Consider the following 27,999-nt stretch of genomic DNA (forward strand, 5'->3'; position numbering starts at 1 on the left):
ATATCACTTACTCCATGCCTGGCACTGTTGTATATATGCAACAACTAATTTAATATTCACAACAACCCTATGAAGTAGGTACTAGGATTATCCCCATTTTTCAGATGAGAAAATTATAGCACAGAGAGGGTAAGTAACCAGCCTAGGGTCACACAGCCAGTAAATAATATCGCCAAGTAAGTGATATCAAACAGGCAGAATGGTTCTAAAAGCTGTGCTTTTAACCAACAGGCTCTGCTGTCTCGTATGAATCTACATGTCTAAAGCCTGCTTTCTGATGATGAGGTCAAACACTTGTTAGTAACACTCCTTTTACTTAAAAGGTGAAGGGATTAGCGTTCCAAATACCAAACAAGAAAATGAGTAGGTGTAAAGGAGAAGTATATTTCTCTTAAATATGTGAATGACAAAACCCAAAAACTAATAGATTTTTTTAACCTAAGAACAAAGCCTAGGTGTTATTTTTTAATGTATATCTCCATTGGAAACAAACATGTTATTTACAGCATTATTAGTAGATAATACTAATAAGAAATTATAGGAGCATACGCTGAAAAAGCCATTGTTTGGATGCAATATAAAATCAGCAGTCAAAAGAGTAAAACAGGGCTTCCCTGGTGGCGCCGTTGTTGAGAGTCCGCCTGCCGATGCAGGGGACACAGGTTCGTGCCCCAGTCTGGGAAGAACCCACATGCCGCAGAGCGGCTGGGCCCGTGAGCCATGGCCACTGAGCCTGCGCGTCCGGGGCCTGTGCTCCACAACGGGAGAGGCCACAACAGTGAGGGGCCTGCGTACCGTAAAAAAAAAAAAAAAAAAAAAAGTAAAACAACAGATTTTTCTGACAGCAAGTTTATAAAATATATGGATTTCCTGCAAAGTAGGTGAACAACTGTGGTGCCCAACCACCTAATATTTATCACAACCCACCATTTAAATCTTTCATTTTTAGGTCAAATCACATATAAGCTTCAAGTGTGGTTCACACATGAGCAGTTTCTTCTTCAAAGCATTTTATTTCAAGCATGCAATGTACCTGGGAAAATACTTACTAAATTTTCATGTGTGTGTTGAAAAGTAAAGCTTGTATTTACCAAGACTTGGTGACCAAATCTTTAGTTCAGATTTTATAGGCAAGGAATTTGTTCTTTAAATGAAAGATTTACACAAAAACTTAGTATGTCAAACAGAGAAAGCAGAATTTTTGTGATTAAACTGAGGTGAGGGGCCACAGCCCAGGATATTTTAGAGACCCATAGACAATCACTCTTGTACACAAATACTTTTACTTTGAATTGCCTGGAATTCAAAGCTTGTGAATGGGACTATGACTATGACATAAAATAGTCCTGCTGATTTCAGTTAATTTGCAGGTGTGTATATAGCTTTCTGTGATTTTTGCCCAAGGATCATAATATTTCCATAATATTTTTTATTCCGTCAACATGATGAAACTTTTTATTCCCGTGGGAAACTGCACTGTAAAATTTACATAGTTTGATCAGAGAAACCACTATTGTTGCGTACAGAAAGCATCAAATAATTAAATTAGCAAATCCAATCACACGCATATTCATACCGAAATGACCACATGCTGACACAGGTGCAAAGTAGCTGATATATTTAAGAGCAGCTTGATTAATATAGTACATTACAGTATTCCGATGCTTTCATATCCATTACTTCACTGGCTCTTAAACCAACCCTGCGTGGAGCAAAGATTGTCACCTGTGGTTTGCAGGTAAACTAAAACTGAGAATCAGGGCAGGAACGCGTTAGAGCAACACCAGAATGCTTCTCTCTCCCACTGCTGCTGATTCTACCCCAGGGTTTCACAGGACACTTACAATGAATCTTCCAGTTTTGTTGGAGCAGGCGTAAAGCCGAGGTGGATGGTCTTCAGCCTGGCTTTCTAGCAGGGGAGAGGTCTGGTAGTCTTTTTTCCCTCCAAGGGAATTCCAAAACTCCTCTGTGGAAAACACAAGTTAGCCAGTGCATTTTCAGAAGCATATGGTCGGTACTGCTTTACCTTAACAAATAATCCTATCTCACCTCAACTTCACTGTTAAGAAGTTACTTAAATAGAGCAGGAGAAGTTACTTAAATATAGTTGGTACCATCACCCACTTTTGCAACTAGTGAATGGGTTCTTAATGCCCTACAACCATTACAAAGTTCCTATTTATGACAAAAATAAATAAATTACATGATTAGCAAGTATGCCAAATATAAGTTCTGGCTAGTGTCCTTGGCCTCACCTATACACACCTGGTTCCTCGCGTTCCTGAATCCTTGTGGTTTTACATTTGAGGACACTTGCCACATACTCTGCTCCCTTCTCCTCCTCCTGGCTGGCCCCTTTTCCTCTCCAGATGTAGCCATTATTTTGTCGTAGTTTCAGGACAAAAACATCATTGGAATTCAATGACTTTGCATCAACATCTACCTAGAGTATGAAGAAAAATAACACAATGATGTAAATTCATTGCTGCTCCCTCAATAAACATGTCCAAGAAGCTGGACAGTGCCAAACCACCTACAGACTTCTGTCCTGACCCAGGATATTAATTCAGGGGGCACCAGGACACACCTAGGGGGTTAGAAACATTAGGAGCACGTTGCACTGTGTCACTTTAACGCTCACCCGCCCGAAGACGGTAGCACAAGGCTCTGAGAATAAAATAAGGCAAACTTAAGTGATACATAACAAGGATAATATTCAAAGAGACCGCAAGAAGGAGGATGGGCTATAATTGATGTTTGGAAAGAGGTTGTAATATTCACAAATGATAAACGTAAAGCACAGTGTTCAGTTTTTCTCTCCCTCCCCTGAAGAGGTTTGTCAAATAATCCAAGGGACACAGAAAAATCATAAAACAGGGACTGGGGTCTAATACAGGCAAAGAGATAATAACATAGATTCACTAAAAGGTTCTCCAGGCTCAGATAAATTATAGCTCAAATTATAAGAGACTATTTATAGGGGGTTAAAAATACAGCACTGACATACCCCCTTCCTTTCAACTGAGAAGCTGTGGACACCGTCTGGGATGAGCCAGATGAGCACAGCTCCAGTCAGTGTGGCTGCAGAGTGAGCGAGAGGCACCTGGTTGAGACCAGACTCCAGCCTGAGGGTGAGGCTGACAGTGGAGCCTTGGGGCAAAGACAAGGCATGTGCAGAGTCTCAGGCTTGGGAGTGAGTCTGAGGTCCTAGGATGGGCTTGTGCCTTTGACTGCGTCTGTGACCTTGTCATTCTGTGTCTCTGCACTGGCCTCTGTGAGACCCTCTGTCTGAGTATAGGATTGTATGATTGTGACAGTATGTATATGACTTTCTGTGGGACTATGGGACTCCATGTGAGGTGTGCTAACAGGGAGATGAAGACGAGCCAGGAAACAAGACTGTGATAGAGCAGCCATGAGAGAGGAAGAAATCAAGAGTGTGGTGTCCTGAGGGCAAGTAAAGAGAGTGCATCAAGAAGGAGCTGGTGATCGGCTGTCCAAATGATGCCATTTGACCAACTGTGTCGAGCTGCCAGAGGAAGGCATCAACCACATGGAGAGCCGGGTTTCACCTGGTTCGTCAGGACCCTGTCCCTAGAGAGAGCACTAGAGGAGCAACAAACAGCTGCTGCAAGTTTTAAAGATGTGTCCCAGGTGTTGGTAACACTCAGAGAAGTGGTTATCGTCCTCTTTCAGTAGGAAGGAGGCTCCATGGACCAAGCTCAAAGGAATCTATCAGATGTGATGATGGAGATTTACAGGAACTATGACTTCCAATTTCTAATCCAAATGTCTCCTTACTGGTACAGAGGAAAGAGCTTGGATGATGGAGAGACAGGTGACAAGAGGCCCATGCCCAGACCGGTGTGGGATCCTGGCGGTAGTTCCAAAATAGAACATAAGAAAGCTTGAGCCTCCCAGGAGATGAAAACAGGAAGCCTTATAAACAATGTTTCGACTAGTGCATTTCAGAGAGGCTAGGAATGCAAAGGCTGGTTTGGGAGGCTGCAAGAAAAGAAAGAATCTGTATCGCAAGCAGCTCATGATGCCTCCTAAAGAAGTAGCCACTGGGAAGAGACCAGGACCATAACGATTTTCCTTGACTCTTGCATCTGAAATCAACTGAGAGGGCTTGTAGATGAAGGCTTCACCGTAAAGTTGTTAGATTAAAAAAAGTAGTCATAGGGGCCTCCCTGGTGGCGCAGTGGTTGAGAGTCCGCCTGCCGATGCAGGGGATACGGGTTCGTGCCCCGGTCTGGGAGGATCCCATATGCCGCGGAGCGGCTGGGCCCGTGAGCCATGGCTGCTGAGCCTGCGCGTCCGGAGCCTGTGCTCCGCAACGGGAGAGGCCACAACAGTGAGAGGCCCGCATACCACAAAAAAAAAAAAAAAAAAGTAGTCATAATTGAACACATGAGAATCCATGCACAGAATGTTCTGGATGAGATCAATAATACCTCATGGCATTTAAATTATATGACTAAATGAGATCACTCTGAAGAGGACCAAGACTGAGCCTCGGAGGGTTCAACAGCTTAGAGGACGAGCAGAGGAGGAGAATCCAGCAAAGCTAACTGGGAGTGTGAATACTCTTCAGAAGAGTGGCCCTCAAGTGTGGAAGAAATCCTGCTAAGTGAGGGGTTCCAGAAGCCTCGTAAAAAGATAGCGTTTTGAGAAGACAGAAAAGGGTGGCTCTAGCAAATGCTAGCAGGAGGCTGAGAAAAGCGGGGTCAGACAAGAGGCTTTTGACAGCAAAAGGCAGGGCTTTGGCAAACTAGATAAAGCTCATCCGGCTGGAGGGGCAGGAGGGGATGGTGGAGTGGAGTCCAGTACAGGACCACAAGTGTGAGATGAAGTGGAGTCAAGACATAACTGTTGGATGAGAGGAGCCAGAGTGATGGAGACGGTGAGACAACGACTGAAGCCACCAAACAATAAGAGGGGAAGGACCAGACCGGGAGCTCAGCAGATGACAGCACAGGGGGATGGGGGAGGGAGACGGATAAGAAGTCAAAAGGGCAAGGGTCGAGCAAGGAAGGGACCCCACCACTGGTCCGTGGTCAGCGGGCAGTGGGGGAAAACACAACTTCCAGTTGAGAAGGCTGTATGGGAATCTGTGTCCTCAGAACACAGCCACGGAGCCAGAAGGCGGGGTGGCTTAGAGAAGAGGTTGAGGTGGGAGGGATGCTGTGACCCACCTGGTTTTAAGGGCTCAGCTGAACAACTTGGCAAATGGTCCAGGTTTGGGGACATACAGAGAGTGCAGGGCGGTTAGGGTGACTTGGGAGACTTGGGTTTCAACGGCGACTAAGGTGACCGGGTTATGAAGTGTGATGAATCCTTCCTGAAGTCAAAGCACTCAGCCATTTAAAAACCTGGGCCCGCTGGCCTTGCCCATACCTGGTGGTCTTGTGGTCTGACACTGTGATCTGGGGTGTGACTTCTTTCACAGCTGCTGTCAGAGACAGCTTGTGTGGCCTTAACAGCTGAGTTATGGTTCCGGCCCAGTGTGGCGAAGCTTGCTTTCCACGTTCCTCACACTTGTACAAATAAGGGCCCTTCCTCTTGAATTTCCCTAGTGTGGTCACCTGACCATCACCCTCAATCCATCTTCCCCCAGGCCTTTCAAGACAGAGCTTAAGCTGCCTCACGCCTTTGACCGCTTGATTTGTTACATTATTCTTAAAATTCATTTGTTTTGTTATAAGCTGGTTGAAAAATATGACAGGCCTGGTATCTGAAGTTAACTTTTTACTTGATTCTCCTATTTTTAATATTTTTTATGGTGAACGCTGAATTATAGAAACGAAGGGGGGTTACTTGCCAATTTTTTTAAAGACTAGTATTTGTTGATGGCTCAGGTCCACTGGGAAGCCCATGAGCAGGGCAGGTTTTATTGAATGCATGATGTTACCTCCACAATTCTGGTGATCGATGCCAGGTTTCTTCGAACTTGAAAGAGGCGTGTAGGGGGTGCCGGCACCTGACCTCCTTTCTTTGATGTTCCGTTCTTGTAAATAATGAGTGGTTTGTCTTTGAACAAACTCAGCAGGTGAGCAGGTTCTTTGCCTTGGGAGACTCGGATCTGGGGGCGGCGGGGATAAAAGAAATTAATAAAGAGTGCAATGAAAGAAGGCCACATTTCCAAAGGCATCCTTATTTTTCTCTTTGAAAACAAAATTAAAAATATATAAAAAGTCAAGAGCAGGAGGAACGATGAATCAACAGAAAATACAGGTTAATGATAATCAAGCAGAGTTTCCTCACTGACTTAGGAACCATTCGCTACTCCAGACACAGCACCTTCTCGGGGAACACAGCACCACACTGCACCACTTTCTGCTTCCAGAAAGCACAGTTTCAAGTCTGTTCATCTACATCTCCAAAAGGGGAAAAACAACGAAGTGCTGATGTATACCGTCTTTTATGAAAATTACTCTTTTTTTTACAAGGGCACCAAGCTTTCCAGATATTTAGGGGTATACCTGTCTCTCACGTGTTTTGGATCTCATTCAGTAGGTTAGGAGGTGTGCATTCATTCAAATTCTTCCAAAAATAAGACGACACGAACGTATACTCATTCTTTTTACATCCCTACCACTGTGAGATGAAAAAAATCATCGTAATCTGGGGATGAATAAAGATTTCAATCCAAACATAAAAAACTGGCAAAAATAAACAGAATAGACTTTCTACTTTTTAGCTTACCTATGGAAATGGTAATAGTAGATTTGCTTAATATAAGCTCTTTTTAAAATACAATATAAGGACTTTTCAGGATAAGGAAATGGAAGAAAATAAATGGCAAGTTATTTAATTTCACCTATTAGTTTAACAACAGATACTGGATCAGATCCGAATTTCCTATCTCTTGAATAATCTATTGATGCATGTATTTACATAAAGAATTCAAATTTTGTGTCACTTTCCTGTTTTTTTCAATTATTTGCCCTATGCTAAAGTTGAAATATCTCTCCTACCCTGGTCTGTCTTTTTCTAGAAGCCAAGTGAACGGGAATGCTGATGCACATACCATCATAGGGAAGCCTAGGGAGCACTGAAAGTAACTAACTCCACAGATATCTTTCAACTAGTAGACATTCAAATAAGCGAGTAACAAATGAAAACGTCTTTTGAGTCACACCCCAAAGCTTGGGGTGAGGTTAGCTAAGAGCTCCTAAAACTGCCGTTGGCTTAGCGTTTCCCTTAACACTGAGAAAACCTCAAGTGCCAACATGAAAGAAAGAGGGCTACTGATTAAGACTCATTTTCCACTGTGAAATGAAAATAAGAGATAGAAAGGTAAACTGAAAAATTTTCAATACTGTTAATACAGTCTACGAAGGAATGTTTAAAACAGCAGTTCAGGACTTTATTTATGCATTGTTGTAAACCACCGCCATCTTGTGGTGAAACTAAAAATTACCATTTCATTGCCAATTCAGGATTCAATTGGCTGACACTGGAAATTCATTCATCGGGTATATCAAATATTTAACTGTGAAATATAGAATTTATAAGGCACAGGGCCTTATCTTCAAAGTTTTTGCATGATTTGGTAAGCACTACTTGAAAGATCAACTAAATGACATAGATGATGTCAGTTCTTAGAAATATTTCATTCAAGAAATGAATATAAACTCTATGCCAATAAAATGGACAACCTGGAATAAATGGACAAATTCTTAGAAAGGTGTAAACTTCCAAGACTGAACTAGGAAGAAACAGAAAATATGAATGGATCAATCACAAGTAATGAAATTTAAACTGCGATTAAAAATCTTCCAACAAACAACAGTCCAGGACCAGATGGCTTCACAGGTGAATTCTATCAAACATTTAGAGAAGAGCTTACACTCATCTTTCTCAAACTCTTTCAAAAATTGCAGAGGAAGGAACACTCCCAAACTCATTCTATGAGGCCACCATCACCCTGATGCTAAAACCAGACGAAGATACTACAAAAAAAGAAAATTACAGACCAATATCACTGATGAATATAGATGCAAAAATCCTCAACAAAATACTAGCAAACAGAATCTAACAGAACATTAAAAGGATCATACAACCATGTATAAATCCCAAGTGGGATTTATCCCAGGGATGCAAGGATTCTTCAATATATGCAAATCAATCAATGTGAAACATCACATTAACAAATTGAAGAATAAAAACCATATGATCATCTCAATAGATGCAGAAAAAGCTTTTGACAAAATTAAACACCCATTTATGATAAAAACTCTCCAAAAAGTGGGCAGAGAGGGAACCTACCTCAACATAATAAAGGCCATATATGACAAACCCACAGCAAACATCATGCTCAATGGTGAAAAACTGAAACCATTTCCTCTAAGATCAGGAATAAGACAAGGATGTCCACTCTCACCACTATTATTCAACATAGTTTTGGAAGTCCTAGCCACGGCAATCAGAGAAGAAAAAGAAATAAAAGGAATACGAATTGGAAAAGAAGAAGTAAAACTGTCATGGTTAGCAGATGACATGATACTATACATAGAGAATCCTAAAGATGCCACCCAAAAACTACTAGAGCTAATCAATGAATCTGGTAAAGTTGCAGGATACAAAATTAATGCACAGAAATCTCTTGCATTCCTATACACTAATGATGACAAATCTGAAAGAGAAATTAAGGAAACACTCCCATTTACCACTGCAACAAAAAGAATAAAATACCTAGGAATAAACCTACCTAGGGAGACAAAAGACCTGTATGCAGAAAACTATAAGACACTGATGAAGAAATCAAAGATGACACAAACAGATGGAGAGATATACCATGTTCTTGGATTGGTAGAATCAATATTGTGAAAATGACTATACTACCCAAAGCAATCTACAGATTCAATGCAATCCCTACCAATTACCAATGGCATTTTCTACAGAACTAGAACAAAACATTCTTAAAATTTGTATGGAGACACAAAAGACCCCGAATAGCCAAAGCAATCTTGAGGGAAAAAAACGGAGCTGGAAGAATCAGACTCCATGACTTCAGACTATCCTACAAAGTAACAGTAATCAAGACAATATGGTTCTGGCACAAAAACAGAAATATAGATCAACAGAACAGGATAGAAAGCCCAGAGATAAACCCATGCACCTATAGTCAACTAATCTATGACAAAGGAGGCAAGGATAAACAATGGAGAAAAGACAGTCTCTTCAATAAGTGGTGCTGGGAAAACTGGACAGCTACATGTAAAAGAGTGAAATTAGAACACTCCCTAACACCATACACAGAAATAAACTCAAAATGGATTAAAGACCTAAATGTCAGACCGGACACTATAAAACTCTTAGAGGAAAACATAGGCAGAACACTCTTTGACATAAATCACAGCAAGATCTTTTTGACCCACCTCCTAGAGTAATGGAAATAAAAACAAAAATAAACAAATGGGACCTAATGAAACCTAAAAGCTTTTGCACAGCAAAGTAAACTATAGACAAGACAAAATGACAACGCTCAGAATGGGAGAAAATATTTGCAAACGAATCAACGGACAAAGGATTAATCTCTAAAATATATAAACAGCTCATGCAGTTCAATATTAAAAAAAAAAAAACAACCCAATCAAAAAATGTGCAGAAGACCTAAACAGACATTTCTCCAAAGAAGACATACAGATGGCTAAGAGGCACATGAAAAGCTGCTCATCACTAATCATTAGAGAAATACAAATCAAAACTACAATGAGGTATCACCTCACACTGGTTAGAATGGCCATCATCAGAAAATCTACAAACAACAAATGCTGGAGTGGGTATGGAGAAAAGAGAACCCTCTTGCACTGTTGGTGGGAATGTAAATTGATACAGCCACTATGGAGAATAGTATGGAGGTTCCTTAAAAAACTAAAAATAGAATTACCATATGACCCAGCAATCCCACTACTGGGCATATACCCAGAGAAAACCATAATTCAAAAAGACACATGCACCCCACTGTTCACTGCAGCACTATTTACAATAGCCAGGTCATGGAAGCAACCTAAATGCCCATCGAGAGACGAATGGATAAAGAAGATGTGGTACATATATACAATGGAATATTACTCAGCCATAAAAAGGAATGAAATTGGGTCATTTGTAGAGACATGGATGGACCTAGAGACTGTCATACAGAGTGAAAGAAGTCAGAAAGAGATAAACAAATATCGTATATTAACACATGTATATGGAATCTAGAAAAATGGTGCAGACAAACTGGTTTGCAGGGCAGAAATAGAGACACAGATGTAGTGAACAAACGTATGAACACCAAGGGGGGAAAGCGGGGGTGGTGGGATGAATTGGGAGATTGGGATTGACATGTATACACTAATATATATAAAACAGATAACTAATAAGAACCTGCTGTATAAAAAATAAATAAAATAAAATTCAAAAAAAAGAAATGAATGTAATAGTTCATGGGGAACTTCATGGGGAGTTAGTGCATTTACAGAAATCCATCATCTTGTTAATTTGTTAATTAACAATTAACAAAGTTAATTTTTTAAAAGTTAATATGCACCTTTAAATTTAGGTCTAACTTGCTTTATTTAGGAACTAAAATCCAAGAAGGAAAGAAAACCAGCTGGAAGACCATATTCACTCTCCACATCTCAATTTTTATGTACTAAAGTATTGGACTTACTTTTCTAATTACTTTCTACCTTTGAAGAAGCCATTACACATTTATAAAGATTTGAAAACTGGAAAGTGATCACCTGGAAGTGATAACTCAGGTAGAACAGTTTTAATAGCATGATATGATTCTAAAGGAATGATTCTTTGGGGCTCTTAAATCTGTTAATAGTTTATTTTTGTTTCTGTTTTTTAAATTTTGTTTGCTCCCTCTTTTCCAGAATCTGAGAGAACGAGTATGGCATGAGAATAGGAATATTTAAATTCTAAAATGAAAAAAAGATAATATTTAGAAAGTGTCAAATTCCCATCCCAACTTGGGAAAAGGGTTTTAACTAGACACTGGGCTAAGAAAACTTTAACTTGTATAAGTTTTGGGGTGAAAATATCCCAACCTGCACAGCCTGTCCTCCAAGGGATCTATCCAACTGAACGGTCAGGAATGCGGAGGTCGTCAGCTCATCCCTCGTAGCATTTGCTCCTTGCCTGGAGAAACCAAAGTAAAATAAATTAGTTTGTATTTAAGTTTTAAGACCTTCTAATATAGGCATTTCAAGCAGAAACTTAAGTTATTATGAAAGATCAAGAAGAAACCAGCTGTTTTGACATGATAAAGTCATAGAAGTTATTGTTTTTTTAAAGTACTTAACTAACATTGAGCCATGAACTATCCCATGTATTGTTTAGAACTACATATGATAGGTTTCTTTAATCTCCATTTCATAGGTCCATTTTTAGTTCCATAATTACTTCGCTAAGTAGTCAATTCTGTCTGATTTCAAGTTGGAGGTGCCTATTTTGGGAAACCATCTTCACAGTGAAAATAATCCATTTGAGTAGAATACGAGCCAAATCTATTAGGCTGGATATTAGAAGTACTTTATCTTTCCATGAATATTTGGTGATCATAGTAGCAAATGTGTGGACCCAGAAAAATCAAGAAAATAACCATCAGAAGTAGGCAATGGTGAAGCCCCATTTTATCATTCTAGCAATTCTTTAAAGGAATTTTAAATAAAACCATAAAAGAAGCTAAACTACCAGTGACCCAGATAAGGATCAATGAGTTGGGTCTTCCCTGGTGGTCCAGTGGTAAAGAATCCTCCTTCCAATGCAGAGGACACAGGTGCGATCCCTGGTCAGGGAACTGGGATCCCACATGCCACGGGGCAACTAAGACCGTGCGCTACAACTACCGAGCTCATGCGCCCTGGAGCCGGCGTGCCACAACTAGAGAGAGAAATCCTGCACACTGCAACTAGAGAGAAACCCACGTGCTGCAACGAAGACCCAACACAGCCAAAAAAAAAAAAGAGTCAATGAATCAATTCATCCAGTTCATTTGCAACTTCTCTTTCTAGGGTAGCTTGTGGCTATAACTCCAATCACTGGCTTAATTTATATAGCTACCTCTGGGAGATCTGCTTGTTTGATGACTTTGTGGGAGAGAAAAGCCAGTGAAAGCACTGAGCATTGTTTGGAGCCAATCCTCCTATGTTTGTGTGACTAGGGGTTAGCAGGAAGAACACTAATCCTGGAACTGGATTTTGAAAATTAATTATATCCTTTCTTCTGAAGGTTTGAGAGTGAGCTACCTGTTCCATACCCAGAACAGGTTAACAATAGCCTCCCAACCTGGGCAACACACACAGACACCCCCCGCAAAACACAGAATTCAGGGAGCACGTCTCATTTATCTCAGAATATTTCACTGCACCAACAGAGTCAAGTGATTGATATAAAAATGTTCCACAGTGGGGTGCAAAAAAAAAAAAGAAAGGATATGTTCATGTCAGGCATACGTTTAAAAAAATAAAAAATGCTTTTCATAACAAAGGCACCCATAAATATACAGTCTTTTTTTTGTTTTTGTTTTTTTTTTTTGCGGTATGTGGGCCTCTCACTGCTGTGGCCTCTCCCCTTGCGGAGCACAGACTCCGGACGCACAGGCCCAGTGGCCATGGCTCACGGGCCCAGCCGCTCCGCGGCATGTGGGATCCTCCCAGACCGGGGCACGAACCCGTTTCCTCTGCATCGGCAGGCGGACTCTCAACCACTGCGCCACCAGGGAAGCTCCCAATATACAGTCTTTTAATGCTAATAGCCTAAATTTTCCATGAGCTTATCATGCTAGCAAACAATTCCAGGAGCCACTGGGAGCGCCGGCTGGGGAGTAACACAGAGCTGAGGAAACACCAGGGTCTGTTATCGCCTGTCCTTCCTTCCTCACATCTGCAACTTCTTGGATGTTTCTTCATTTCCTTTTTTTTCTGCAGGAAAAAAATTCAACTAACTAATAGACTACATCACCAAACTTTTGTCACCATTTTACTGTTTTTTTTCCTGGAGTATTTCAACCAGCAAAACTGAAAACCCTCACCAAACTTTTGCCATCTGACACTCTTAATAAATATTTCACTGTTCATCTCGAGCCCTTCTTCCTCTTCCTGTCAAAGTGACTCATGCTTCCATCCACACAGATTCAAACCAATTTGCTTTATTGATCTATGACCCAGGAGGTCAAGGACTCCACTGCAATCAAGATATAATAAAGTTGCTCTTCGCCTCTAATTTTGAAATCCTGTGCCTAGGGGGAAGAAAAGCAATCGACTTTGATATGATTTCTTCTTTATAAATCTGTGGTGCTTGTTACTCATTAAAAATAAATGCTGAATGAAAATGGAATTTACTGCTTCAAGAGACTCATCATCGCCACTGTTCAAAGTTTGTTCAATTTCAACTACTTGACATTTCAGAGAAAAGATCGCTGCTGAAATTATTTTTCTCCTATCATTTTAGAATATAAGTGGTTTCAGAAATAAAGAGACAAAGTGATTTAATTCTAGTTTGTCACCTTCAACTCTGCCTCTTGGATTTAACCTATTTACATCCCTGCACTGAAATTATCACATAAACTGGAAAGCTGTTTAATTTGAAAGCTAGTCTTCAAGAGGCATTTTCTAAATGCCTCTTTGCTACCTTTATGGAAGTTTTCAAAGTTCTGCAAACCATACAATATTAACAAACTGACATATTTAACATCCATGATATTAAATGACAAAAATTCACAAGAGGACTCAAGCATCTAACTTATATTCTTGATATCTCAAAAAGTCATACATTCTCATCACAGAAACCTTGAACACATCAAACTGAAAGAAAACTAAATGACCCCCTCCCCTAGCCCCAGTCCTAGCCTAAAGGTCATGACGAGTAAAAATGTGACTTATTTTCATCTTCTTTTTCTCTTTGATTTCTTTACAGTGAGGACCAAACTTGTCCTCCTCCTGAGTTCCTTATCTCAGCGAATAAAACACTACCCACCTGTGCACAGACCAGAAATCTGGGGCCACCCTTGACTCAGTCATCTTCTACGTCCCCTGTAACCAGTCATTCAGATGTCATCTCATTAATACTTTGCACACTTGCCCATCCTTCCCCTCCCTTACACTGAACTCTGGCCATATTATCATTCAGTTGGATTACTGCAACAAACTCCAATGGCCTCTCTGCCATCAATCTCCCACCAGTCCATTCTTTAGATGTTAACCAGAATAATTTCTCTAAGATGGAAACCAATCATGTCACTCCCCTGTGTGAACTCTTTGACTGGCTCCCAATGCCCTGAAAATAAAGTTCATCTTCCCCAGGATAGTTACAAGGCCATTCACCATTTGGATCCTTCTAATTTCTCTGGTTTTATCTTTTGCTCCTTAACTTTGCTCTAGCCATACATCATTACTAACCGAGTAGAGCACGATTTTCCCTGCATTGCTTGGAACAACTTCCCTATTTGCTTGCTTTCATCGCTCCCATTTTTGCTCCCACGTAGATGTCACTTCTAAGAGCCCTTCACCAATAGCCTAGGAGTTAGCTTGAGTGTCTGTCCCTAATTCCCCAAAGATCACTCAGCTTGGTTTTATCTTAAACCCTTCATATTTCATTGAAATGCCTGATAATCATCTTTCTCTCTTTAAAGTATAAATTCTTGGGCAACGTTTTTTTTTTTTTCACCACATTAGTATCTTTTTTTCACCACTTTAGTATCTAGCTCAGTGCTTGGCACGTAGAAAGCGCTCTATGAATACTTTCGTACGATTGAAGGAATAGCTACTGCGTTTAAAATTTATGACCTGATTTAATCTGTTTTAGTTATATCCACATAGCAATTGATATGGATTACAAATTGCTAATTCCTCAAAACATTCTCTTGAATTACTTATTTAGTCTTTCTTCTTTGATCTGAGTGCTACAATTAAGTATATTTTTCACATACCAAAAAGAATTAAGAGGAAGAACAAGAAACAGAATGTAAAAGAAAAGCTGACTCGGAACAATAAATTTATCCCTACAAATGCCACGCTTTGCACACACTTCTCTGAATTAAAATTTTAGAAAAGGAAATTGCAAAATAAGGACACAGCTTCTACCAAGGTATAGCTGCACACAGGCCTTAAAGAGAGCTGCAGATCAAGGTGTGAAATGTTGCTTCATCAGTTACAAGAGTTGTGACCTTGGGTTAAATTACTTCATCTGCCTAAGTCCTCCTTCCTTTTTTATCTTTACCTTTCACTTGAAAATAATCTGGTTGTGAGGAAGAAAGATAATATATGGAAACATCTAGCACTTTGCTGGCACAAACATGCTGCTCAAAAAAATGGTTAGTATGAAGATGGCATCTTAAACATAGAGCTAAATAGCTAAATACATTAATCTTTGACAGGATATGATGTGACTGTGGAGTCAGAAATGTCCCTGGACACAGTGGTTCTCATTAATGCCACAGTGTACATTAGAATCTCAGGAGTCCTACCACCACCTTTATTTGGTATAAAGTGGGGGCCAGGCGTTTGGATTTGTGAAAAACTGTCCAGGTTAGTATGTGCAGCTAGTGTTGGGAACCACTGCCTAAGGCACTGCCTGTCAATCATTAAAGTGCATATGAATCATCCTGAGATCTTGTTAAAATGCAGGTTCTGCTTTAGTGGGTCAAAGAGAGGGCCTGACATTTTTCTAACCAGCTCCCTAGTGATGCCCATGCTTTTGGTTCACAGACCACCCTTTGGGTACCAAGAACTATGGGATAGGGAAAATCATCTCATCTCCTTTACTTGGTTAAGCTCAAGGCCCTGGCCAGTATAAGTGTTAAGTGGTCACACTGTGTGGACAGATGTCTCTGTCATCTGGTGGGACGCTCACCAGAGAGAAATGTCACGATATCAGCAGACACCTGAGTCTGCATACATTCAATATGTTCCCTGAAGATTGCCGTCACCATGTAGGCAAAGGCAGGATCCTGCTTCACCCTTGCACCTTTGGCCTACACCCCTCAGCTTTAAGATCTTTTTTGAAAATTCTTTTCTTTTTCTCAGTCTTCTCAGAAATATTCTACTTTTCCTGATTTTACTTTAAAAAAAGTTTGAGGGCTTCCCTGGTGGTGCAGTGGTTGAGAGTCCGCCTGCCGATGCAGGGGACATGGGTTTGTGCCCCGGTCCGGGAAGATCCCACATGCCGCGGAGCGGCTGGGCCCGTGAGCCATGGCCGCTGAGCCTGCGCGTCCGGAGCCTGTGCTCCGCAACGGGAGAGGCCACAACAGTGAGAGGCCCGCGTACCGCCAAAAAAAAAAAAAAAGTTTGAGAATCCCACATTGCATGATTTGTTGCAGAATCCCTGTCCCTTTGGAATAGTCCAGCATGCTATGTGTACTTCACTTACTTGGTTGGACACTCCCTATTGGCACTGACTCTCTCTAAGTAAATTTAACCTTCAATTAACTCAAGTCATTATGCAAACATCATACGAGATATGGATGCAATGGGATTTTTCTACATTACTGCTATGAATTTCATGAAGACAAAGAATAAGGATGCATCAATTTGAGGTCTCTGGAGTATGAAATAGGATCATAAATTATATACATGCCTGAGAGGATTTGCATCATTGAAATGTTGCAGCTCCAATCAAGATGGGCTCTGTGAATTTTAACAACAAGAAGACATGGTACCTGATGCCAGTTGGAGTGTTAGCTTGCATAGGAGATGAGTTATTCAACTGCATATCCACTAAAGGAACACTACCCTTGGGCTATCAAAACCTTTCTCCTAGATTAGAAAGGATGACACTTATCTAACCCCTCCTGCTTGTGGACAGCAGCTACAGAATACAGTCAAAATCATATCGAAAGAATACTACTTGCATGTTATACAAACCTCACTGGCGTATTTATAGGATAATTCTACCCCCATTGCACAGAATTTAATGAAATTTAAGTTTGGAGCAAAATGTGACCTCTATGGAACTTGAGATCTCATGAAAGAGGGAGACTTACCAGGTGTAGATAATCTGTCCTCTGGGATAAGTGTAGAGTATAATGTAGCAGTCACCACCATAGAATTCACCATACGAGTTTCGGTCAATTTCGATCCTACCATTGTTTTCTACACGCCAAATCTAAAAGTAATGAAATATGTGTACCAAAATCAAACTTTTCTTGATCTAACGATACTTCTCAGAGGTTTAAAAAACATTTTGGTTTAGATTTGTCATTAAGCAACTTTTAAATTACTTTTCTAACTAGTTTGCAAATTAAGCAACAGGAAGAAATTTTTATCAATTTGGCAATTGGGTTATTGACTTTTTAAGCACTTATAGTTCTTTTGTACCCTTTACAGTACTTAGCTCAGTTCTGAGCTTGTTGATTAATAAATACATATTGTTTGATCGATTAGTGTAAATAACATGACACTCCAGTGGAATAACAAACTGAAATATTCCACTCAGAAATACATCTCTTAACTTACATAAAATTTTTCATCAGTTGGGAAGTAATTTTTTTTTAATTTCTTTTTCCCTGTGTTTTAAGCCATGAGACTATTGTTTTCCCAGGTAAGAGTGGCAGATTGTGACCAAATAATAAAAATACCAATTGCATGACTTCTATTTTCAAAAGCCACCATCTAGGCATGAGGCTGATAAAGATAAAAGCAGGCAGGGCTTCCCTGGTGGCGCAGTGGTTGAGAGTCCACCTGCCGATGCAGGGGACATGGGTTCATGCCCCAGTCCAGGAAGATCCCACATGCCGCAGAGCGGCTGGGCCCATGAGCCATGGCCGCTGGGCCTGCGTGTCCGGAGCCTGTGCTCCGCAACGGGAGAGGCCACAGCAGTGAGAGGCCCGCGTACCGCAAAAAAATAAAAAATAAAAAAGCAGGCAGAACTAGTTATTTTCTATTTCCTTATCCTTGTCACAGATTAAAGACACTTTTAGTTAAAGATTAAAAGTTGGAGAGATGAGAGTTGTCAATGAAACGGGAAAGTAACAGTTGAGTGAGAGACTGCAGGCACTATGTGTGCAAGCACCGTCCTGTCTGGGTCCTGGGGAGGCTCAGGATGGACCCTTTGCTTTGAAATAAGGAGATGAGTAAGTGCAGAGTTTTCAGAGAGCAGCCTTCCCATGCCATCCCAGAGGCACACTGGCAGCATGGCCTGGCTAAACCCAAAACCTAGAGAAAGCCCTGGATGTTAATATCCCTGGCATGGCATGGGAGGGCGTCTCAGAGATGCTGTGCCCTAACGTGGAGACTGCAGCTGGGACACACTTGGTGCTGGGAGCCACGTTTGCCACGGGGTCTGCTGGCTGTGTTGAGCTCTAGAAAAGGATGTCTGAGCAGAAGACAGACCCAGCCCCAGGAGCTAATACCCCTCTGACAGCGATCATGGTCAGGGGCGGGGTGGGGCACTTCTCCCTTTGCAGTTCCCCCAACCCCTGCACGGCTTAGATTCATACTTCATGTCTTTGAAAAGAGAAAAAACTTTCAAATCTTTTTACTATATACTTTGGTCCAAGCATTGCGATAAGCCCTGGGAATAGAGAGATAAATTATTCAATTCCCTCCCTCAAGGAACTGACAAGAGGCCTGGGAGGAGAAACCTGTAAGTAAATGAACAATTCTGTAGTACTTATATGATAAATTCTATGAAGAATATTACTTATGGCTTGAGCACAGAGTAAGGTCATTTCAGTGTGGAGGGAAGGCTTCTCGGAAGAGGTGCAGCTTGTGACTTAACGGAGTTACAAAGGAGGAATGGGAATGTCAGCCACATGGCAGAGGGGAGGAGTGCTCAAGGCTGTGGAAGGCTGAGGTGCAGAGAGCAAGGGTCAGTCATGGAGATCCGGGAGGCCCACCTGAGGATGGACGTTCCCAGGAAGACTGTGGAGAGCCACCAACATATTCTAGAATGGAAGTGACATTATCCAGTTTCCCTTAAGTTAGATGACCCAACAGCATATTAAATGTCAAGAGATTTTAGTTAGGGAGAATTCTTAGGAGGGTTTTAACAATTTTTGTCAAAAAATAGCAATAACCGGGCTTCCCTGGTGGCGCAGTGGTTGAGAGTCCGCCTGCCGATGCAGGGGACATGGGTTTGTGCCCCGGTCCGGGAAGATCCCACATGCCGCGGAGCGGCTGGGCCCGTGAGCCATGGCCGCTGAGCCTGCACGTCTGGAGCCTGTGCTCCGCAGCGGGAGAGGCCGCGGTGGTAAAGTGCCCGTGTACCGCAAAAAAAAAAAAAAAAACAATAACCAAGAAACTCAATTTGAATGCTCTAAAATTATCTGTGATTTTGGCACATGACACATGCCCAATGTGCCTTTGTGAATGCCTCTACGGTGCAAGGGAAGGACAAACTCATGTAGTGGGTGCTTTTGGAGCAATGCGTCCTCACTGGACAATCCCAGTTCCAAGAGCAGGAGCATTTCTGGACCAGGAAACAGGATGGAGATGGCTGGGTTCCATGGAGGCCTCTAAGGTGATAATTAGGTGATCTTGCACAAATCGCCTAACTTCTTAGAATCTCAGCACACACACTGTAAACTAGGACTGAAGGTCAGACAACAGCTCTTGCAGCTTTAAACTCCCTGGTTTAATATACAGTCTTGAACCATTTTTATTAATAATAAAAATTCACAATTTACAAAGTTTGTAGTTTCCTGAAGTTATATTTCCACATATCTTGCCATAAGTGGGCTTGACAAGGACAAACAAATGAACAAAAACATGTAAATACCTCCACTTTGCCAGAACCATCATCCACCATATTATGCTGGGCTGCCACTGGTGGAGAACTGTGTAATTTTGAGGCGTCAAATGGAATTTGTTTTATTTGAGCCACTTTCTCTGTGACATATACTTTCCCAAAGCCATCACTCTGATCTTTATCTCTCCAGTCCTTAAAGAACTGTTTGAAGATTGGTGTTTCACCTCCTTCTGGAAGAACTTGAATCTGAAATTTAAAAAAAAATAATAATTATAAAAAGAAAAATAAGAGACCAAGGAAAAACATTAATCTAGTAGTGGAGAAAAAAACTGAGGAAATGCAAAGATGATTCTGTTTTTTGTGATGACAGATGTAAACTTAGAAGCTGGGATCCTTAATTGAATGCAAAAGGGAAGGTTATCAAATACGAAGCTAAAACAATGCAACCTGGCTTTTTTTTTTTCTTACAGCTAAAGTAATTGCCACTGAATCTGGATGTTTGAGAGAAGAATAAAGTTATTTCGTATGTTATCATTACAGTCAAATAAGTTTGACTGTTTTCCTACACTAGGTTCATAAGATGTCTGTGACCTGACAGAAATGATCTCATTGTGCTACTTGTGCCAGGACATAAAAATGAAGAGCAAAGATGAGGCTGAGCGATTCAGAAAAGAAGAGCAACTATCCAGTGTCTATGTTGATCTCCATGAAGGCAAATATTCTCTGGGCATTAGCCCATGTCTATACAAATTGCTCTAAGGAATAACTGATAAATGCTCTCAGTTAATTCAATTGTGGTTGATCATCTTGACTTAAAGGCTATGGAGGAAGTGGATGTGTTCTTATTCTCATCACAAAGTCCTGTGGAAGGTCTGATCTCCAATTTCTGCAAAATTCCATCCTCCACACAGATATAGTTCTAGGGACACATGGCACACACGTGAGAATGACTTCCGTGCATACGTTATTTTGAACCAAATTCTTTCTTGAGTTTTGTGGCAATGTCATGAGCTCCCATGTTTAAAAACATTTTTTCTAGCCAGTTCATTTCCACATATACCTGAGTATGAGTAGAATAATGCATTTGTTCTAGGAATTCTTCAGCTATCTTCATGGCAGCCTTTCTCTCCTGGGGATTAGCATCTCTACCTAACATGCAAGATATATGAAAGAGACAGAATTTCAGAGAAGCAAGGTATTATATGATTAAGAAATATTTGTGCACCAAAAAATAAACATAATTATAATTGAATTTAACTACAACCCTGAAAGAATAGCAAAATTTTCCTAGTATACTAAATATATTTAACAATATTGTAATGAACACTCTGTATAAAAAAGATTCTTTTTATAGTGCCCAAAGGCTTTCTTTCACCCCATCATCCCTGGTAAATAATGCTGGTAGGAAGAAAATATGGTTTTGATGTCTGCATTTTACAGATCATGCAGAAAGGTAAGGTTTTTTTGTCAGAAAAGATGTTTTATTTACCTGTCCGAAGAAATATGTATAAATCTGAAGTACATCAACAATACCAATGGCATTTTTTACCTTTCCATACAAAAACCTGTTTTGCAGCACCGTGGTCCAAAATGAAGCATTCTTCAGAAAGCAGCATCGCCATGGAGAAGGGGTTTTCTTCTGCCACCGTGCTCAACTTCATGGAGCCACTGGCATCTGAAACCTAACATGAAAACCATGAGCTTGCTTGGGGATGATCGATATGTTTAAACTCTTTGATCATGGTGATGGCTGCACAACTCTGTACATGTAATAAAAACCACTGAATTGTACACTTTAAATGGATAAACTTTATAATCTGTAAATTATATCTCAACAAAGCTCTTTCAAAGAAAACAAACAAATGAAAAACCCCATGAACCCAGTTATACCCTTAGAAAGGCTTTTTTAAAGTCCTTTGGGGTAAAAGTATTACTAATAAAAAGTTAAGTTTCAACACAGAAAATAATAATGAATAATAATGGATAAGGTTTGTTGTGATTTCATATATACTAGGCACCACACAATGAACTTTAACAAGATTATTTCTTAATTTTTATTAATACAACAATCTTTTAAATAGGTGATAACCTTACACTCACTGCACACATACAAAAAGCTAAAGCTTAAACGTTCATTCATTCAACATTTACTGAGTACTATCATATGCCAGACATTGTGCTAAGGAAGGCATTGATACATTACAGTTTATGCTTACAGATTTTTTTCAATATGGGGCCTGTAATTTACCTCAATTTATTTAAATACTTTGTGTAAATTATCAAAGTAAATATCATCTGTCACAAATAAAACTGTGTCACAAGTAAACTTACCTAGACTCTTGAAGTTTGTAAATGACTACAGAATATATATATTTTTAAGTTGCAGGTGATCTTACAAAATTTGCTAGGTTAGAATTCATTGTTTTTCAAAGGCCTGGTAGGCTGCAAGGTAATCCACTTGGGCACTTGTTAAATATACAGATTTGAGGGCCCTACCTAGATCAGTGATGGGGTTTTGCAGCACTGTGGTAGGGCTTGAATTCTGTATTTTTAGAAATCGCCCTAGGTGACTGCTTCCCAGCTCTGTTCAGCAATCCCAAATTAAAGTATTTTCAAAAGGACTTTAGTTAGATGTGTGCAATACATTAGAGATCCACTAGAGGGAGCATTGTTTCAGGATCAACATGTTCACATTTAAAAATATTTCCCTTGTCCCATAATGCTGTCCAAGAGGGAGAACAGCATTATTTGATGATGTGACATAAAAGATGTTTGTTAAACTGTTGCAATTGGGTTTTAGAAACAGTAATAAAAAAATAAGCAGCCACAAAGTCTTTAGAATAACAATTTCTGTGTGGCTTATATTAAAATTATCAGTATTTAGGAGTGGTAACCACGTTTTCCTTTGCCATCTAGGAGGAAAAGAATCTACTTCCTCTTTCATTCTACAAAAGGGAAGTTATTCTATACAAGTTAGTAACTTGATCTTCATTTAAAATCACAGCGTGTCTGAGCCAGAAGATCCCTTTAAAGAGCAGCAAATATAATTCCTTCTTGTAAGAGATGAGAAAACTATTTAGTTCTGCAGGGATGTTAAGGTCTGCTCCAAATCACTTGCTTAGAAAGTTACAAGGGGAGGGAATGCTTGAAGGATCCCATCTGAACCGTCTCCTCAACTGGTACATCTTGTGGATTTTGTTACCCTCACCAGCAATAAAATCATAAAATTGTGGAGCTGGAAGGAACCTGAGTAATCTTCTAATTTAATCTCTCTCTCTCTCTTTTTTTTTTTTTCAGATAAGAAAACTAAGACCCAGAATGGCCATGTCTTGCCCAAGGTCACGCAGGCAGTCCTTCCCACAGAGCTGACATGGACCTAAGTCCGCCAACACCCAGGACAGTTTTTACCCTGTTTCCTTCCAGCTGTTTGATTTGATAGCCTTGTGCTCATAACAAAGAAAGCCTTCATGATGGTTAAACAGGATATTTTTTTTTTTTTTGCGGTACACAGGTCTCTCACTGTTGTGGCCTCTCCCATTGCAGAGCACAGCCTCCAGACACACAGGCCCAGTGGCCATGTCTCACGGGCCCAGCCACTCCACGGCATGTGGGATCTTCCTGGACTGGGGCACGAACCCGTGTCCCCTGCATTAGCAGGTGGACTCTCAACCACTGCGCCACCAGGGAAGCCCCTAAACAGGATATTTTAAATAAGGGGATGATTTTATAGCTTATTAAGATTTTATAAGAAAAAGCTTACTAAGTTTTTTTACTTCATGAAGGAAACATTTTATTGAATGTAATTTATCAAAACATATTGCTGCAAACTAATACAGCAACAATATATAATTTTATTTAAATCACAGCAAATTATTATTTGTTGTTTTTAATAAAAATTTTAAAAGTAATAGAAAGAGGAACTTAAATAACTATGCTAGAGCAAAGAACGGATTCTGCCCACACGTTTCTCTTTGAGGGCAATGAGGAGAAATGCCATCTGTAGCAAAGAGTCCCTCCCAGTACAGCCCTCCCCAGCAGCTTCCAGTCCAGTAAAAACAACAGAACTCCCTAACAGTGAACCCACCATGTAGAGTTTAGCCATTTTCCTGTTAGTTATGTCTGCTATAATGTCATCATCCTCTTCTCCATCCCTAAGCTCCGGCTTTTCCCCTAAAACCTGGAAAAAAAAGTGCACAAAGATAAAGACCTCTCATTAATGGTGCAAAGTTTAAAAAAAATAAAAGTAAAACAGCTTACATTTCTAAAGTCATAGATTATAAAATATTGGCAATCAAAATGACCAGGCTCAGACATGTCTCACCAGTCATATTAAATTGTCCTTTTACCATGGGTCAAATCAATCAATGGCATTTAGTAAACACGGAGTTTGCTGGTGATGTGAAGGAGAAAGTGAAATCCCAAACTTGAAAGTGTAGGTCTCCGTATTATTGAAAACTAGCAGGAATTAATTAAAATTTGAGCTCTGCGTTCAGTTCTACAACAGAATTTCTTCCATGACCTCTGCCTCTAGAAGCAATCTATAGGTTTTATTAATTTATTATCACAAAGACTTGGTCAAAATTACTATCTGAGGGTAGTGTACTATTATCATTATTGATTTAGACTAAAGTGTAAGTTAACCACACCATGCTTTGTTTCCTGCTGTATTTTTGGCATAGAACAAATGAATGTCGAATGAATGAATGCATTTATTTATTCTTTGCATATCTGATGCAATCCAAAAGTTCAAGTAAAGCATTTGGTAGAAAATACATTTGAATCTGCTTTGAATTTCTGTACACCAAAATCACAAAAAAAGTCTATAAAGCACCTTAATTAATTAATTGACAAATATCATAGGATGTTAAGGACGGGAATCAAATATAAATTTATTGAAAACAATGTGATTTTTATAACAATACATAGATATAAATTCAAGTTTAGAAAATAAAAAGAAGCTATTCACTTAGATTCAATAAATATTTAATATACAATGAGATTCCTTGCATAATGCATTTTATAGTCAGTATTCCTTACAATATATTGTGTGAAAATATATACTGCTGAATATCAGACAACAATAAAAATGTATATAAATTCTAATCCTTGCATGAGCACGCCACAGCCTCGAGTTTAGAAATACGTTAAAGACTTATTTCTTCTCAGAATATGCCCATCTTTTTATTTATACAATGATCAATAAAACCCTTTAATTACTGACCACACTAAATGATTATAATATAGTTTTTCTTTTTTTTTTACTAAAAGTAGGATCAAGACAAAAATTAAAATACAACCAAAAGTGTTTTTTTTACAAACAGTTTTACCTTGGTAGAAATATGTGTAACTTATAAGAGCAGTGAAAGGTCTCATATACCCTTTAGAAATTCTACTTCAACCAAGACAGTAGTTTGGAATCAATAGTTTGGGTTAAGGACATATTTAATACTGGGAAGTCTCCCAGTGGACTAAGTAAGTCTGAGATTTGGGGCATACACCAACTTTCAATTTTCAGACAATTCCCATGTTAGCTAGGGATCTTAGCCTCCCAAAGGACTGTAGCATAGTTGGGAATTGAACCCAGGGAATTTACCAGAAACAGGCTTAACTCCAGAGGTACAGGGAGGCTGTATATTGTCAGGTATCATTTTTTTTTTTTTTTGAGGTACGCAGGCCTCTCACTGTTGTGGCCTCTCCCGTTGCGGAGCACAGGCTCCGGACGCGCAGGCTCAGCGGCCATGGCTCACGGGCCCAGCCGCTCCATGGCATGTGGGATGTTCCCGGACCGGGGCACGGACCCCTGTCCCCTGCATCGGCAGGCGGACTCCCAACCACTGTGCCACCAGGGGAGCCCTGTCAGGTATCATTTGAAAATTCAGTTCAACAACTAAGCATTTACCAAACACCTCACTGGGATATACAAAAGAGCTTCCAACCACCCTGCACAACCCTTAAAAACTTTACATCCTTCCTAGAAAGAGGAAAATAGTTTAATACATTCACCTTATCAACTATGCCACATATTTTAATCTTTGAAATAAACTGTAAATACAGCTTTTCTTTTTCTCTACAGGTAGGATAATGCCTAAATTTAAAACACCCATTTTAGGTTTCTCAAGTGATGAGCATTTAGCTCATGTAACCCTTTGTGTATGAAATAACATATACTTTGACAATCTAAAGAGGAAGACGAAGAGAGAAGCCTTATCTCAGGATGTTCCATGAAAGTTTTATCTATTGTTCTAGCCAAGACCTTCCACTCCAGCTTGGAGCCCCCCTTTCCTTCAATTATTTTCTATAAATTTCTACTTAAAAGTATCACCATCCTCTAACATGCTCCAAACATACCTTATCTTTCCACAAAACTGACCATTCTCAATTCTCTGTTTGTGTCAGTGAATCTCTAGTCCTCTATTCACCTGGACTTAAAATCATGTCGTTAGTTTTTTTTTTTTTTTAATTTATTTATTTATTTATTTATTTTTGGCTGCGTTGGGTCTTTGTTTCTGTGTGAGGGCTTTCTCTAGTTGCGGCAAGCGGGGGCCACTCTTCATCGCGGTGTGCGGGCCTCTCACTATTGTGGCCTCTCTTGTTGTGGAGCACAGGCTCCAGACGCGCAGGCTCAGTAGTTGTGGCTCACGGGCCTAGTTGCTCCGCGGCATGTGGGATCTTCCCAGACCAGGGCTCGAACCCGTGTCCCTTGCATTGGCAGGCAGATTCTCAACCACTGCACCACCAGGGAAGCCCCATGTCGTTAGTTTTGAATACTTCCTGTCCTCTACTTTGAGTCTCCTAGCATATTAGTCACTAAATTCTCCTTCTTTATGATGATGTTTAGAGTCACTGTTTCCTATCTACATTCATCCCCACCTTAATGAAGTTCATCACCCAAGTCACCGCGTATGCCTACTCCTGTCAATTCCCTCCTGCCTTCAGTCCCCCCCCATCTTTTCATCCAGAAATTTATCCTGTACAATGGCTGGAAGGCCCATCTTATTTCACTTTACTCCAATGCTTCAAGAATATGACTCCAGATAAAAATTTATATCTTTTATCTGCAGCAGTGATTCTTAAGGTTCAATGTGCTCAAGCAACATCTGAGTAACTTGATAAAATACAGATTCCCAACTACCAGCTATTAAGTCAGTGGATCTGGGGTGAAGCCCAGGATTCTGCACTCCAGATGATTCTGAATTGGATGCTTACTGACAGAGCCCCAACTCTTCTCTCTGGATTCCAAGGCTCCTCAAGAGGCTGGATGTGACCTGCTTGGCATTATTTCCCAGCATCTACCAAGTAGCCTTCTCTAATCAAGCTCATGTTTCCCATGTCCCCTGGGAGCCATGCACTTTCCTTCCCTAGGGCTGTACCTAATGCTCTATGTAACTGCTACCTAGGTTGACTGGCTGTGGCAGAAGCAAAACTGAACAATTATTCTTTGGTTGATTCAGTTAATTATAATTAGCACAGTAATAGTTACCACTCATTGGATGTCTACTATGAGTCACACACTGGATCAGGAGCTTTAGACACATGTAATTTAAATCTTATAAGAGCTCCCATTAACCAGATACTGTTATCATCATTTTACAGAAAAGGTCATTGATGCTTAAAGAGGCAAAGCAATTGTTTCACAAAGCTGCTAAGTGTTGAGACTGAGATTCTGGTATAGGCTCCTTTAATGCTATTTCTGTAACTTTTAGAACAATTGGTTGCATACTTTCCTAAATCAAGAGAAACTAGGCAAGTCTTTGAAATGGACAAAAAGATTCTTTCCATGGATGGTGTCTAAAGGACCCTTCTGGTGATCTGATGTTACAGAGGTCTGCACCTTTCCTTCTCTTTGAGTGATTTATTTATTTATTTATTTTTGCGGTACGCGGGCCTCTCACTGCTGTGGCCTCTCCCGTTGCGGAGCACAGGCTCCGGACGCGCAGGCTCAGCGGCCATGGCTCACGGGCCTAGCCGCTCCGTGGCATGTGGGATCTTCCCGGACCGGGGCACGAACCCGTGTTCCCTGCATTGGCAGGCGGACTCTCAACCACTGTGCCACCAGGGAAGCCCCTCTTTGAGTTATTTTCTAATCCAGTAGAAGACTGATAGCAGCAAATGATTTTGTCCACAGAGATGCACAGGAATTTTGTCTGGTGGAGATGAAACTAATTTCTGCCATGTGAAAGAGGCCAGTTTTGCAGGTACTAGCAAATTCATTTCAACACTGATTGCCCATACCTTTGTTTGTTCTTTGGATTCTCTTTGAACTCATTATAATATCTTAGTTGTTTTATTAGTGAATGACTTAAATGACAT

General features: G+C 40.3%; 1 protein-coding gene across 2 annotated transcripts in view; it reads right to left on the bottom strand.

The window, feature by feature from the left end:
- SCIN (scinderin) overlaps positions 1–27,999 on the bottom strand; it is a gene marked incomplete at both ends in the record, with an annotated part of 86,889 nt that overhangs the window by 10,683 nt on the left and 48,207 nt on the right. Inside the window, 9 exons of one of the 2 annotated variants that reach the window (XM_079711034.1) lie at positions 1,845–1,966; positions 2,266–2,443; positions 5,915–6,085; positions 11,052–11,142; positions 16,985–17,106; positions 19,720–19,935; positions 20,750–20,838; positions 21,239–21,371; positions 23,774–23,866. In XM_079711034.1, coding sequence (XP_079567160.1) covers positions 1,845–1,966; positions 2,266–2,443; positions 5,915–6,085; positions 11,052–11,142; positions 16,985–17,106; positions 19,720–19,935; positions 20,750–20,838; positions 21,239–21,371; positions 23,774–23,866 — 1,215 coding nt within the window. The remainder of the gene's footprint in view (positions 1–1,844; positions 1,967–2,265; positions 2,444–5,914; positions 6,086–11,051; positions 11,143–16,984; positions 17,107–19,719; positions 19,936–20,749; positions 20,839–21,238; positions 21,372–23,773; positions 23,867–27,999) is intronic. The other variant, XM_079711035.1, reaches the window with a different exon arrangement.

This window comes from Hyperoodon ampullatus (genome assembly GCF_949752795.1).
Source record: "Hyperoodon ampullatus genome assembly, chromosome: 9".
Taxonomy (NCBI): Eukaryota; Metazoa; Chordata; class Mammalia; order Artiodactyla; family Ziphiidae; genus Hyperoodon; species Hyperoodon ampullatus.